Genomic DNA, 13,890 nt, shown 5'->3' with positions numbered 1-13,890 from the left:
AGGAGTAGGCCATTCAGCCCTTCGGGTCTGCACCACCATTCAATAAGATCATGGCTGATCATTCCCTCAGTATCCCTTTCCTGCTTTCTCTCCATACCCCTTGATCCCCTTAGCCATAACGGCCATATCTAACTCCCTCTTGAATATATCCAATGAACTGGCATCAACAACTCTCTGCGGCAAGGAATTCCACAGGCTAACAACTCTCTGAGTGAAGAAGTTTCTCCTCATCTCAGTCCTAAATGGCCTACCCCTTATCCTAAGACTGTGTCCCCTGGTTCTGGAATTCCCCAACATCGGGAACATTCTACCCGCATCTAACCTGTCCCGTCCCATCAGAATCTTATATGTTTCTATGAGATCCCCTCTCGTTCTTCTAAACTCCAATGTATAAAGGCCCAGTTGATCCAGTCTCTCTTCATATGTCAGTCCTGCCATCCCGGGAATCAGTCTGGTGAACCTTCGCTGCATTCCCTCAATAGCAAGAACGTCCTTCCTCAGATTAGGAGACCAAAACTGAACACAATATTCCAGGTGAGGCCTCACCAAGGCCCTGTACAACTGCAGTAAGACCTCCCTGCTCCTATACTCAAATCCCCTAGCTATGAAGGCCAACATACCATTTGCCTTTTTCACCGCCTGCTGTATCTGTATGCCAACTTTCAATGACTGATGAACCAGGACACCCAGGTCTCGTTACACCTCCCCTTTTCCTAATCTGCCGCTATTCAGATAATATTCTGTCTTTGCGTTTTTGCCCCCAAAGTGGATCCACATTATACTGCATCTGCCATGCATTTGCCCACTCACCTAACCTGTCCAAGTCACCCTGCAGCCTCCCAGCGTCTCCCTTACAGTTCACACCGCCACCCAGTTTAGTGTCATCTGCAAACTTGGAGATATTACATTCAATTCCTTCATCCAAATCATTGATGTATATTGTAAAGAGTTGGGGTCCCAGCACTGAGCCCTGCGGCACCCCACTATAATCACTGGCTGCCATTCTGAAAAGGACCCGTTTATCCCGACTCTCTGCTTCCTGTCTGCCAACCAGTTCCCTATCCACGTCAGTATATTACCCCCAATACCATGTGCTTTAATTTTGCACACCAATCTCCTGTGTGGGACCTTGTCAAAAGCCTTTTGAAAGTCCGAATACACCACATCCACTGGTTCTCCCTTGTCCACTCTACCAGTTATATCCTCAAAAAATTCCAGAAGATTTGTCAAGCATGATTTCCCCTTCATAAATCCATGCTGACTTGGACCGATCCTGTCACTGCTTTCCAAATGCGCTGCTATTACATCCTTAATAATTGATTCCAACATTTTCCCCACTACTGATGTCAGGTAACCGGTCTATAATTACCTGCTTTCTCTCTCCCTCCCTTTTTAAAAAGTGGTGTTACATTAGCTACCCTCCAGTCCATAGGAATTAATCCAGAGTCAATAGACTGATGGAAAATAATTACCAATGCATCCACTATTTCTAGGGCCACTTCCTTAAGCACTCTGGGATGCAGACTATCAGGCCCCGGGGATTTATCGGCCTTCAATCCCATCAATTTCTTAAACACAATTTCCCGCCTAATAAGGATATCCTTTAGTTCCTCCTTCTCACTAGACCCTCGGTCCCCTAGTACTTCCGGAAGGTTATTTGTGTCTTCTTCTTTTGTGAAGACAGAACCAAAGTATCTGTTCAACTGGTCTGCCATTTCTTTGTTCCCCATTATAAATTCACCGGAATCGACTGCAAGGGACCTACGTTTGTCTTCACTAATCTTTTTCTCTTCACATATCTATAGAAGCTTTTGCAGTCAGTTTTTATGTTCCCAGCAAGCTTCTTCTCGTACTCTATTTTCCTCCTCTTAATAAAACCCTTTGTCCTCCTCTGCTGAATTCTAAATTTCTCCTAGTCCTCAGGTTTGTTGTTTTTTCTGGCCAATTTATATGCCTCTTCCTTGGAGGCATTACTCTCAGGATTAGCTAAAACAAAATGGATGTAGATCATGACATAACTTTTCAGGTCACTATCAGATTAGTTGGGATTAATTAAAGGTTGCACTTTTTGACAATCTCTTTAATTATCTATTAATGGACATCGACAGAGGTGGATCAGCCTACTTAAGGAAACTGAGGAAGCAAATTTCAGATCAAATAGATTTGATGATTGAGTTACAGGTACTGTAGTTAAGAGTGGGGGATGCAACTCCCAGGTTGTAAATTGAGTGTGTCGTTTGTGAAGGATTCAGCTGAGCATGGCCTTACAGTATCAATTATTTTTTTAAAACATGTTTTCAACTGAAATCAGCTCATTCAATTTTTACAAATAGATGACCACTTGTTTTATGAGCTAGGTACTCACCTACAGAATCTACAGTTGGTACTCAAAAAAACTATTTAATATAATTTCTCCTACCTGATATTGGACATTATCTGCTCTTGTAATGAGCTGGTAGAAACCAGAAAATCATTTTTTTCAGAAAGTGTGCCAGAGACAGCAAGAATACGAACATCGTCACTGTTTTGATCAGTGCTTCCACTGACAGCTGCTTGACTCTTCTCCAAAGGAAAAAATGCACTGCAATCGGTGTACTTTGATTGTTGCTTTAAACTGGTGGGTTCTGTGAATAAAAAATAAACAGTAATAAAACAAGAGTTCCTCAAAGTTCAATCTTCAAAATTTAAATTCTGATTATCTATTCAAAATTTTACATTCTGCACATTGATTTGAATATGAATGCTACTGTTTTCAAGTTAAAATTAAAGTTATCTAGTTGTACTTACCAACAGTTACAGAACGTAGCTTGTCAAGGACACCATGCAGCCTAAATAAAAGCAGGACATTAAGTTCCTAGAATACTGCAAGGCTTAAAATTAAGATATGTATTTCACTTTTCGTAAACACGAGTATCAAAATCTCCAGAGTACAATTATCCACAGAACACTTGTGAATCTTACATAAGTCACAATATAACAAGGGTTCCTAGCGTTCTGCAGAATTTGGCACCCACCATAGAACAGTTTTTTTTGCTTTACTTCCCTTTGTAACAATATAATGTATAGCGCCTTCTAACTAGAAGGTCTAGAGTCCTGGATCTGTATTTTAAGAAACCTGCTTGTCTGATGAGGAACTCCATTGTAACCTGCACATGGCTGTCTGAGATCTCCCAAATAGAGTTAATTTGAACTGAGTGTTCAAGAGACTATAAAATACACCCTAGTTTTATCCCTTGCAATTATATTGCAGCCAATAATTAGTATATCAATAGCAGTACCGAATTGCATCACCTGGCACCAACCTTCTGATCACCATCAAAATGCAGGTCACATCATGCACACTTCACCTGCATAACTGGTTAAGGAACCAAGGCAGGTAGAAGGAGTTAAGTTACAGATCCACCGTGATCTAACTGAATGATGGAACAGGCTCGACGGGCTGAATGACCTACTCCTGTTCTTGTGTTCAGATTGAGGTGTGAAATGTTGAGATTCTGTAACCACATTTATCCAGTAAACCAGCTGGCTTTGCAGAAATCCAGTTTAACTGGTAAATGAAAAGCAAACTACTACAGAGACTGGAAATCTGAAATTAAAACAGAATAGCTGGAAATAGTCAGCAGATCAGGCTCCATAGATGCTTGTGGAGAGAGGAAGGTAGGGTTAACATTTCAGATCAATGACCTTATCATCAGAACTGGGAGATGTTCTAGATGAAAAGCTTATAAGGAGCAACAGAGCCAGGGAAAAGGGGTCAAGGAAAAAAAACAAAAAAATGTCTGTGGTTAGGTGGAGGACAGATGATTAAATGTCAAAAGTGATAATGGTGCAAGACACAAGGAGACAAATAATGAGAAATTAAGAGATATGTAAAAAATGTATTGGAGATTCAGAGGACGTGCATACAGCAGAATAGCAGAGTGGGAAGGAAGCATGGAAGCTGGGAAGGTGGTGAAGTCTCCGGTGATCCAAGAAGGAGGGAGAGAGAAAACAGAGAATTATAGACCGGTTAGCCTAACATCGGTGGTGGGGAAAATGTTGGAATCAATTATTAAAGATGTAATAGCAGCGCATTTGGAAAGCAGTGACAGGATCGGTCCCAGTCAGCATGGATTTATGAAAGGGAAATCATGCTTGACAAATCTTCTAGAATTTTTTGAGGATGTAACTAGTAGAGTGGACAAGGGGGAGCCAGTGGATGTAGTGTATTCGGACTTTCAAAAGGCTTTTGACAAGGTCCCACATAAGAGATTAGTGTGCAAAATTAAAACACACGGTATTGGGGGTAATGTACTCATGTGGATAGAGAACTGGTTAGCAGATAGGAAGCAGAGAGTCGGGTCCTTTTCAGAATGGCAGGCAGTGATTAGTAGGATACCGCAAGGTTCAGTGCTGGGACCCCAGCTATTTACAATATACATTAATGATTTAGACGAAGGAATTGAATGTAATATCTCCAAGTTTTCAGATGACACTAAGCTAGGTGGCAGTGTGAGCTGTGAGGAGGATGCTAAGAGGCTGCAGGGTGACTTGGACAGGATAGGTGAGTGGGCAAATACATGGCAGATGCGGTATAATGTGGATAAATGTGAGATTATCCACTTTGGTGGTAAAAACAGGAAGGCTGATTATTATCTGAATGGTGACAGATTGGTAAAGGGGGAGGTGCAACGAGACCTGGGTGTCATGGTACATCAGTCATTGAAGGTTGGCATACAGGTGCAGCAGGTGGTGAAGGCGGCAAATGGCATGTTTGCCTTCATAGCGAGAGGATTCGCGTATAGGAGCAGGGAGGTCTTACTGCAATTGTACAGGGCGTTGGTAAGGCCACACCTTAAATATTGTGTACAGTTTTGGTCTCCTATTCGGAGGAAGGGCATTCTTGCTATTGAGGGAGTGCAGCGAAGGTTCATCAGACTGATTCCAGGGATGGCTGGACTGACATATGAGGAGAGACTGGATCGACTAGGCTTGTATTTAATGGAATTAAGAAGAATGAGAGAGTATCTCATAGAAACATATAAAATTCTGACGGGATTGGATAGGTTAGATGCAGGAAGAATATTCCCGATGTTAGGGAAGTCCAGAACCAGGAGTCACAGTCTAAGGATAAGGGGCAAGCCATTTAGGACCGAGATGAGGAGAAACTTCTTCACTTACTCAGAGAGTTGTGGGCATGTGGAATTCTCTACCACAGAAAGTTGTTGAGGCCAGTTCGTTAGATATATTCAAAAGGAAGTTAGATGTGGCCCTCATGGCTAAAGGGATCAAGGGGTATGGAGAGAAAGCAGGAATGGGGTACTGAAGTTGCATGATCAGCCATGATCATATTGAATGGTGGTGCAGGCTCGAAGGGCCGAATGGCCTACTCCTGCATCTATTACCTATGTAACATGGAAAAAAAAGGCAGGTTACATCAGTGGTGCAGACTTCTAAATTAGAAGGTAAATGCTTGAACTGTTAAATACTTAACAATCAAATTGCAAATCAATGGGATTACAAGACTGATGTCAATTGACACGATTTAGAATCATAGAAATTTACAGCACAGATGGTGGCCAATTTGGATTTGGATTTGTAACACCAGGTACTAACTGTCACTGCTTCAGATCAAACAGTCTCAGTGAAAAGTTAGGTCAGATAGCTAATTGTAAGTGGCAGCCAATACTGCAACAGCTAAGCAGCACAAATGATCAAGCTGAACACAATATGTTGCTTTTAAACAGTTTATTTTCCAAATAAAGGCCACTAGTTTAGTACTCCTTTTATGATTTAGGTTGAGAAGTCCCTAAACCCTTGCTTGACTTCCTGCAGAATCTACATTTTAAGCTGCAGAAATTTGTTGGGCTTGCTGCTGAATATGCCCTTGAGATGCCACAGAATCCTAGGGGCCCTGAATATATCGCAGAACTATTCGAACAAGTTCAATGTTTTAATAATTTTAAACACTAGTTTCTGAATGTATAATTTTTCAAACTTTCTATATAAAGCAGATATTAAAATATAGAAACACATTATATAGAACAGAAAAGGAATTAAAGCTCAATTGTTACACAAAAGGTACACTTACCAAACAGTAAATTTGACAGTGTTGCTTCCCAGAAAGAGAGCAAGATCTTCTGCCATTTGTTCTTGGCTCTTTTTATTGGCTACCATAACCATGATGTAATCGGGTAGTTCTTCATCTACACATGGAAAGGAAAAAAAGTCTGTATGTTAGAAGCAAAAAATAGAGTTAAAGAAAAGAAAATCAGCATACTGTACAGGCAGAAACTGCTCCTACCCACTCAAAGAAATTCCATTCTGCATGCTTTCAATTCCTATTGACAATTGTAGTCAATTCTGTGATGTTTCCAGTGTCCATTGGGAACCAAGTTCAGTTCTAACCCTCAGTGAAAGCAAAAGCTACAGGCTAGGAAAGATTCATTTAAATCTAACTCTAAGATGCCACACACTCTGTCTTCTGAATAGCCAATTTAGGAGTGTGCGAAAAAAGTTCAGGTTTGAAAACCAATTTTAAAAATCCCACTAAATCCAAGATTTTAATTTTAATGTCAAAAAAAAAATTTTTACACCGGATACACCTTCTCTTTCAAAGCTGCTCCTAACCACTTTTCCAATTTAATCTCACCAGGGCAAGTGAGAGCCATTTTAAAACACTGAATCTGCTTTTTTTGTTACAGTTCCCCCTCCCCACCAAATATGGAAAAACATCAACTTGTCAAAGCCAAAAAGAAAAATAAACACCAAATGCAGAAAAGAATTAAAATTGTAAACCACGACCCCCTTCGACGTGTTTGTGTACTTAAATATAAATAACACTGCATCTTTTACAGTCCACTTGTTTTTCCACAAAATGTTTGGAAATAAAAATGTTCATACTATTACAGTAAAACTACCACCACTATATTATCCAACAAGATATTTTAAATAGGTCTTGATGTTCTTTGTCATGTTTAGAAACAATTTAAAGTTAATTCTTCCCAGTTCCAATTAATTGCTTATTATATTCTGCGTGAATGTGGCAATTGTGAATCTTTACATAAACCATTTAAGATACTATGCCAAAACTTTCTACAGTGCAATGTTCCAGTGAAAAGTATATATTTGATATTTACTATCAGCAGCATACAGTAGTGAGTGATCTGAATTTTAATATTGTACAGAAAAAAAATACACTCAACATGTTCTGCTGGGATTTTTCTCCAAAACTGTGTAATCACAGAATTCCACTTAGTCAGTGAATGTGCATTGTAATTAACAGTTTTGATACAAAGCATCATTAACAGCATACCTGCATACGCTCCAAGCTCCTGCAGTTTACCCTTAATGGCAGTCTGAAAATTAAATACAGATTAATTTATTTGAGCAGATCAAGCATCAAACCAGAACTTTACAAATGCTGGCAAATAATATTCAGGCCAAAAGTATTCAACTTGCATTTATATAGCACTTTCAATGTAGTTAAATGCACTTTTGTGTTGTTTCTTTTTCCCTACTAATACAACTTGGGTATAGCTGGAGCGACTATAATGACAAGTTAATGTTTCACTGCATTCCCGTTTTCACATGTGCTACACGAGGCAATTAGGTTTCAGTTCTTACAGAAGGAACAACTAACTTAGTGAATGTGACCCCAAAATCATCAAGAAAAATCCAGAAATATAATTTCCAAAAAAAGGAGTTTAACTTAGTCAGTTGCCTTTACATGGGACTGTTTTTCAGTTGAACATTTTTTTTGTTGAAAAGTCAGTTTTTAAAAAAAATCTGTCCATCGGCTGTTCCATATTTTGTATGTTGACACATATAGAAGATGTAACACTTCCATTTTCAAGATTATGTATTGCAGTGGCTTCAAATCCAACAAACAATTTCTCAAATTACTGCAAACATTTTGATGAATACCAACATAGAAGAACCCAACTGAAGCAGGAGTAAACTCAAATATTAAAAAACTGACTGAAAACCTTTGATACTTGAAGTGCAAATGGCTCTGTAGTTATGTATTTCCCAAATAACTACTATTCAGATCCAGCCAGGAAAGACCAAGGAAGTGCTGGATAGACAATGTCAAGAGTGGCTTGTCACAGAATTGTATATAGATGACTAAAGCAGCCAGGCTAGTTCAGAACCGACAAAAATGGAGTGGATTAAGTTGGCTCCATCGTTGCTGCTGAGCTGGCGGATAGGAAAAAATCTAACGAGAATTGATTAACAAACGATTGTCACACAATGGTGAATGTTGGGAAGGGAGATCTGCACACCTACAAAAACGAACTTATACCTTGATGATCGTGTCCACACGAAACGCTACTCAAATAATATGCTCTCCCTGATTTGGTACCAATCTCCCTGCAGGCCCATTGGAGGTCTTGTTTGCTGCTCTACCACTGATGACCACATTCTTGTTCTCTGGAATTCCCTGCCTAGTTTCCTCTGCATTGCCATCTCCATTCATGTTTTCAGAAACCTTCTTTTCAACTGAGACTTCCGCCAGCACCATAAGTTTCTCAGTGTCCCCTTAACCCAGCGCAGGTGGAAGCTATTTGGCCTACTGATTATGTGCTGGCTCTTTGCTGTAGCATCTGAAACTAACACCACTGCCCTGCTCTCTCCCCATAGCCCTGTACCTTTATGACTCGAAGACATCCAATTTTCCCTTAAATGATGCAATGGTCTGTGCTTCAACTACTCCTAGTGACAAAGCATTCCATGCTCAACAACTGAGTAAAGAAATTTCCCCTAATCTCTCTCCTCACTCAGTGAAAATGTTATATTGGAGACCAACTGACACTCACTCCCCAACCAGAGTAAAGTCTTTCCTTATTCAGCCTATCAAAACCCTTCCTAATTTTTTTGAAAAATATCTTAGATCTCCTCCTCTAAATGGATCAGGAAACAAATGAGAAGGAAATAAAAGAGGAAAGCTGACCTTTATAAATCCTAAAGAGTTAGGGGAAAGTATGTCCTGGGCATTGTTCCCTGTAAACTGCGCATTGTTCTGCATGGCCTGTTTCTTTTAATGCGCGGTCCCTTTAAATGTCTGCACATGTGCAATATTCACAATGCAAAAGCCGGTGAGTGGCCTGCGCAGGACCACTGAGGTTACTGCGCTACCGCGCACCTTAGGGGATGTGTATAGGGACATGCAGAAAAAAGGTGATCAGAGGATTAAAGAGAGACCTTGAAAAAAAGCCACAACGGCAAAATGTAACTAAGAAATTCTTTCAATACTTCAACAGTAAAAGGGTAGTCAGGGAAGAGGTGAGAAGCAAAAGGGCTGGAAACAGAGGAAAAATACAAAATAGTAAACATTGTGAATGATTATTTCCTCCACGTATGCACAAGAGAAGCTATTAGAAACATGCCCTCATAAACAGAGATAACCTAAGCAAAATTAGTGGCTGATATGGAATTGCTAGACAGGTTAAATGGGCTGAAAACCAACAAACCCTTAGGGATAGATTTTTTTTTTTAACCCCAGAGAGCTGAGAGGGACTGGACTGATAGATTTATGAAGCAGTGACAATCATTAAGCGGGCATCGCTGGACACTTGGAAGTGCCAGTACATATGAAATATATTGGGCATTTAAAAAAAAAGCAAATACAGATCCATTAGCCCTACTTCAATCCCATGTAAAATAATGGAACTGATTATCAGGAATAAACATGAGAATTACCTGTACAATAATAACCTGGTAAACAGCAGTGAACTTGGGTTCAGAAAGGGAAGGTCCTGCCTGACCAACCTCCTTAACTTCTTTGAGGAAGTGGCACCTCAAGTGGACATCAGGTATAATATTATACCTAGAATTCCAAAAGAAATTTGACAGTTCCACATAAAAGGCTATTAGTCAAGCAGAAAGCTGTGGGGATACAAGGTAAATTTTAGGAATGGAGAGGAAACTGACTGAAGGGTAGTAAACATTGGGTACCTGTTAAAGGAGCTACTTTGGGGTAGAGACAGGCACTAAGCAGGCTGTTCCAAAGATCAGTGTTGGGACAACTATTGTTTCTAATTTACATCAATGACTTGGATTCAGAACCAGAGCAAATTGATTAATTTTGCTGATGATACCAAATTAGAAAAGAATTTAAGGGAAGGAAATCTGTTGTCCTTACCCGAACTCCAGATCCACAGCAATGGCCTAGCAAGCCACTCAGTTGTACCAAACTGCTACGACAAAGTACAAGAATAAAACCAGACAGCATCAACTTAGGCATTAGATTTGGACACGACAAAGATGCAGCCAGCCCGGTCGACCCTGCAAAGTTTTGGGAAAGCTGTCCCACAGACTGGTCAAGCAACAGTCTGCCATAGTCATACTCTCAGAATCTACCTTTTAGCCAACATCCCAGACTCCTCCATCACCATCCTGGGGATGTCCTGTTCCATCGCAGGACAGACCCACCAGAGATGGCGGCAGTGGTATACAGGAGGGAGTGAATGGCCTGGGATTCCTAAACATTGACTTTGGACACCATGAAATCTTATGGCATCAGGTCAAATATGGGGAAGAAAATCGCCTGCTGTTTACCACCTACCACCTTCCCTCAGCTAATGAATCAGTACTCCACCATGTTGAACACCACTTGGAAGAAGCACTGAGGGCAGCAAGGGCACAGAATGTACTCTGGGTGGGGGACTTCAATGTCCATCACCAAGAGTTGCTCAATAGCACAACTGACAGAGCTAGCCGAGACTTAAAAGACATAACTGGCAGACTGGTGGCAGTGGCAGGTGGTGAGAAAACACGAGGGAAATTCCAACTTGACCTCGTCCTCATCAATCTACCTGTCGCAGACACGTTTGTCCATGACAGTATTGGTAGGAGTGACCACCGCACCGTCCTTGTGGAGACGAAGTCCCATCTTTACACTGAGGACACCCTCCATCGTGTTGTGTGGCACTACCACCGTGCTAAATGGGATAGATTCAGAACAGATCTAGCAGCTCAAAACTGGGCATCCATGAGGAGTTGTGGGCCATCAGCAGCAGCAGAATTGTATTTCATCACAATCTGTAACCTCATGGCCCAGCATATCCCTCAATCTACCATTACCATCAATCCAGCGTACCAATCCTGGTTCAATGAGGAGTGTAGAAGAGCATGCAAGGAGCAGCATGAAATGTACCTAAAGTGAGGTGCCAACCTGGTGAAGCTACAACACAGAACTGCATGCATGCTAAACAGCAGAAGCAACATGCTATAGACAGAGCTAAGCAATCCCACAACCAACAGATCAGATCAAAGCCCTGCAGTCCTGCCACATCCAGTCATGAATGGTGGTGGATAATTAAACTACTAATGGGAGGAGGAGGCTCTACGAACATCCTCATCCTCAATGATGGCAGAGCCCAGCACATGAGTGCAAAAGACAAGGCTGAAGCATTTGCAACCATCATCAACCAGAAGTGCCGAGTGGACGATCCATTCCAGGATCACTCCTGAGGTCTCCACTTCGATTCCAATTCGATTAATTCCATGTGATATCAAGACTCGGCTGAGTCCACTGGATACAGCAAAGGCTATGAGCCTCAACAACATCCCTAGTGCTCCAGAACTAAGTACAGCTATAACACAGGCATTTACCTGACAAAGTGGGAAATGGCTTAGGTATGTCCTGTCCACAGAAAACAGCACAAATCCAATCTGCCCAATTACTGCCCCATCAGCCTATTCTCAATCATCAGCAAAGTGATGGAAGGTGTTGTCGACAATGCTATCAAGCGGCACTTACTCACCATTAACCCACTCACTGATCCTCAGTTTGGGTTCCACCAGAACCACTTGGTTCCAGACCTCATTATAGACTTGGTCCAAACATGCAAAAAAGAGCTGAATTCCAGAGGTGAGGCAATAGTGACTGCCCTTAACATCAAAGCAGCATTTGACCAAGTGTGGCATTAAGGAGTCCTAGTAAAATTGATGTTAATGGGAATCAGGGGGAAAACTCCACTGGCTGGAGTTATATCAAGCACAAAGGAAGATGGTTGTGGTTGCTAGAGGTCAATCATCACAGCCCCAGGACATTGCTGCAGGAGCTCCTCAGGGTAGTATCATAGGTTCAATCATCTTCAGCTGCTTCATCAGTGACCTCCTCTCCATCATAAGGTCAGAAGTGGGGATGTTTGCTGATGATTGCAGTGTTCAGTTCCATTCACAACTCCTCAGATAATGAAGCAGTCTGTGCCTACATACAGCAAAACCTGGACAATATTTAGGCTTGGGCTGATAAGTGGCAAGTAACATTCACACCACACAAGTGCCAGGAAATGACCATCCCCTTGACATTCAACGGCATTACCATCGTCAAATCTCCCACCATCAACATCCTGGGAGGGGGTCACCATTGACCAAAAACTTAACTGGTCCAGCCACATAAGTACTGTGGCTACAAGAGGTCAGAATCTGGGTAATCTGCGGTGAGTGTCTTACTTCCTGACTCCCCAAAACCTTTCCACCATCTACAAGGCACAAATCAGGAGTGTGATGAAATACTCTTCACTTGCCTGGATGAGTGCAGCTCCAACAACACTCAAGGAGCTCAATGCCATCCATCGACGCTCCCTCCATCAATGGCGCACCGTGGCTGCAGTGTATACCATCTATAAGGTGCACTGCAGCAACTCGCCAAGGTTTCTTCGACAGCACCTCCCAAACCCGCGTCCTCTACCACCTAGAAGGATAAGGGTAGCAAGCACATGGAACCACCACCACCTCCAAGTTCCCCTTCAAGTCACACACCATCCTGACTTGGAAATATATTGTGTTTCTTCATTGTTGCTGTGTCAAAATCCTGGAACTCACTCCCTAACAACACTATGGGAGTACCTTCACCACACAGACTGCCGCAGTTCAAGGCGGCAGCTCACCACCACCTTCTCAAAGGGCCATAAGGGATGGGCAATAAATGCTGGCCTTGCCAGCAACGCCCACAGCCCATGAATGAATTTTTAAAATTGGATAAGGGGGCACAGGTTCAAACTAGTAAAAGGCAAATATCAGCAAGTAGTTTGTCACATAAGTGATCAATATATGGAATGGACGTTCAGCTAGAGTAGCAGAGGAAAAACTCATTGAATCATTTATGAACTAATAGGATGCGACAATGGAGGAAACTTTAAGGATTAACCAAGATGAATTCAATAGCTTTTCTCACCTGTAATGTTCTCTGAACCTTCTCACTCAGCGCCTATTGTGTTTTCTCCTGCTCAATAAAACGTGTTTTGAACTGCCTTCCTGCATGATACACTATAGAAATGCTGTTGTGAATTCCTACTTACCCGTGACATTTTAATTTTTTTTCAGTACCTACAAGGGCTAATCAACATCTCGCATTGATGCAAAGCACCGCTGTTGGAAGGTTAGTTCCTGGCCGTGGCCCAAATTGCTCCCGCTCTAACAATAAAAGTGAAGATAGATAAAGTTACAATGTTTTATTAGTAGCAGAGGATTAATTCAACCTGAACGCCGCCTACGGAAAATGTAATTTGTTGTCCTTTCTGGTTTGTAGAAGCAGCTCCTGAACAGACACCAAAACTTACTCTGAATTACGGAACATCTTTGCAATGAACCAGTGTAGCACTCATCTGCAGGTATATGTCTCAAATTGCAGACATAGTAAAAGTATTTGAATCATTCCTAAAATATAGTTTTGCTGGTGAAAGAAAACATGTAGTACAGTATATAACACAATAAGCGAATAAAACCTGTAACATTTTAAATACATCTCATCTTTCCCACCCACTCCCCTAGTCAACTGCAATATGTGGGCGGGCAGCAAACCACTATACATTGGTGATAAGGAGAAGGCAGAATATTTCCTTTACTGACCCTAAGTGGGGTCTACCACCACCACAACCTTAAGAGATCACAGAATAATGC

General features: G+C 41.5%; 1 protein-coding gene across 3 annotated transcripts in view; it reads right to left on the bottom strand.

Annotated features, from left to right (window-relative positions):
* zc3h14 (zinc finger CCCH-type containing 14) overlaps positions 1-13,890 on the bottom strand; it is a 54,302-nt gene that overhangs the window by 23,505 nt on the left and 16,907 nt on the right. For 2 of the 3 annotated variants that reach the window (XM_070879448.1, XM_070879449.1), the window contains exons 2-5: positions 7,295-7,337; positions 6,071-6,185; positions 2,788-2,828; positions 2,420-2,624 (exon numbers count right to left, since the gene is read on the bottom strand). In XM_070879448.1, coding sequence (XP_070735549.1) covers positions 2,420-2,624; positions 2,788-2,828; positions 6,071-6,185; positions 7,295-7,337 — 404 coding nt within the window. Of the gene's footprint in view, positions 1-2,419; positions 2,625-2,787; positions 2,829-6,070; positions 6,186-7,294; positions 7,338-9,681; positions 9,793-13,890 lie in introns of those variants that run through there. The other variant, XM_070879450.1, reaches the window with a different exon arrangement.

This window comes from Pristiophorus japonicus, chromosome 4 (assembly GCF_044704955.1).
Source record: "Pristiophorus japonicus isolate sPriJap1 chromosome 4, sPriJap1.hap1, whole genome shotgun sequence".
NCBI classification, from domain to species: domain Eukaryota; kingdom Metazoa; phylum Chordata; class Chondrichthyes; family Pristiophoridae; genus Pristiophorus; species Pristiophorus japonicus.
Note: the sequence above shows the minus strand (reverse complement) of the source record. Positions and strands in the feature narration are given on the sequence as shown.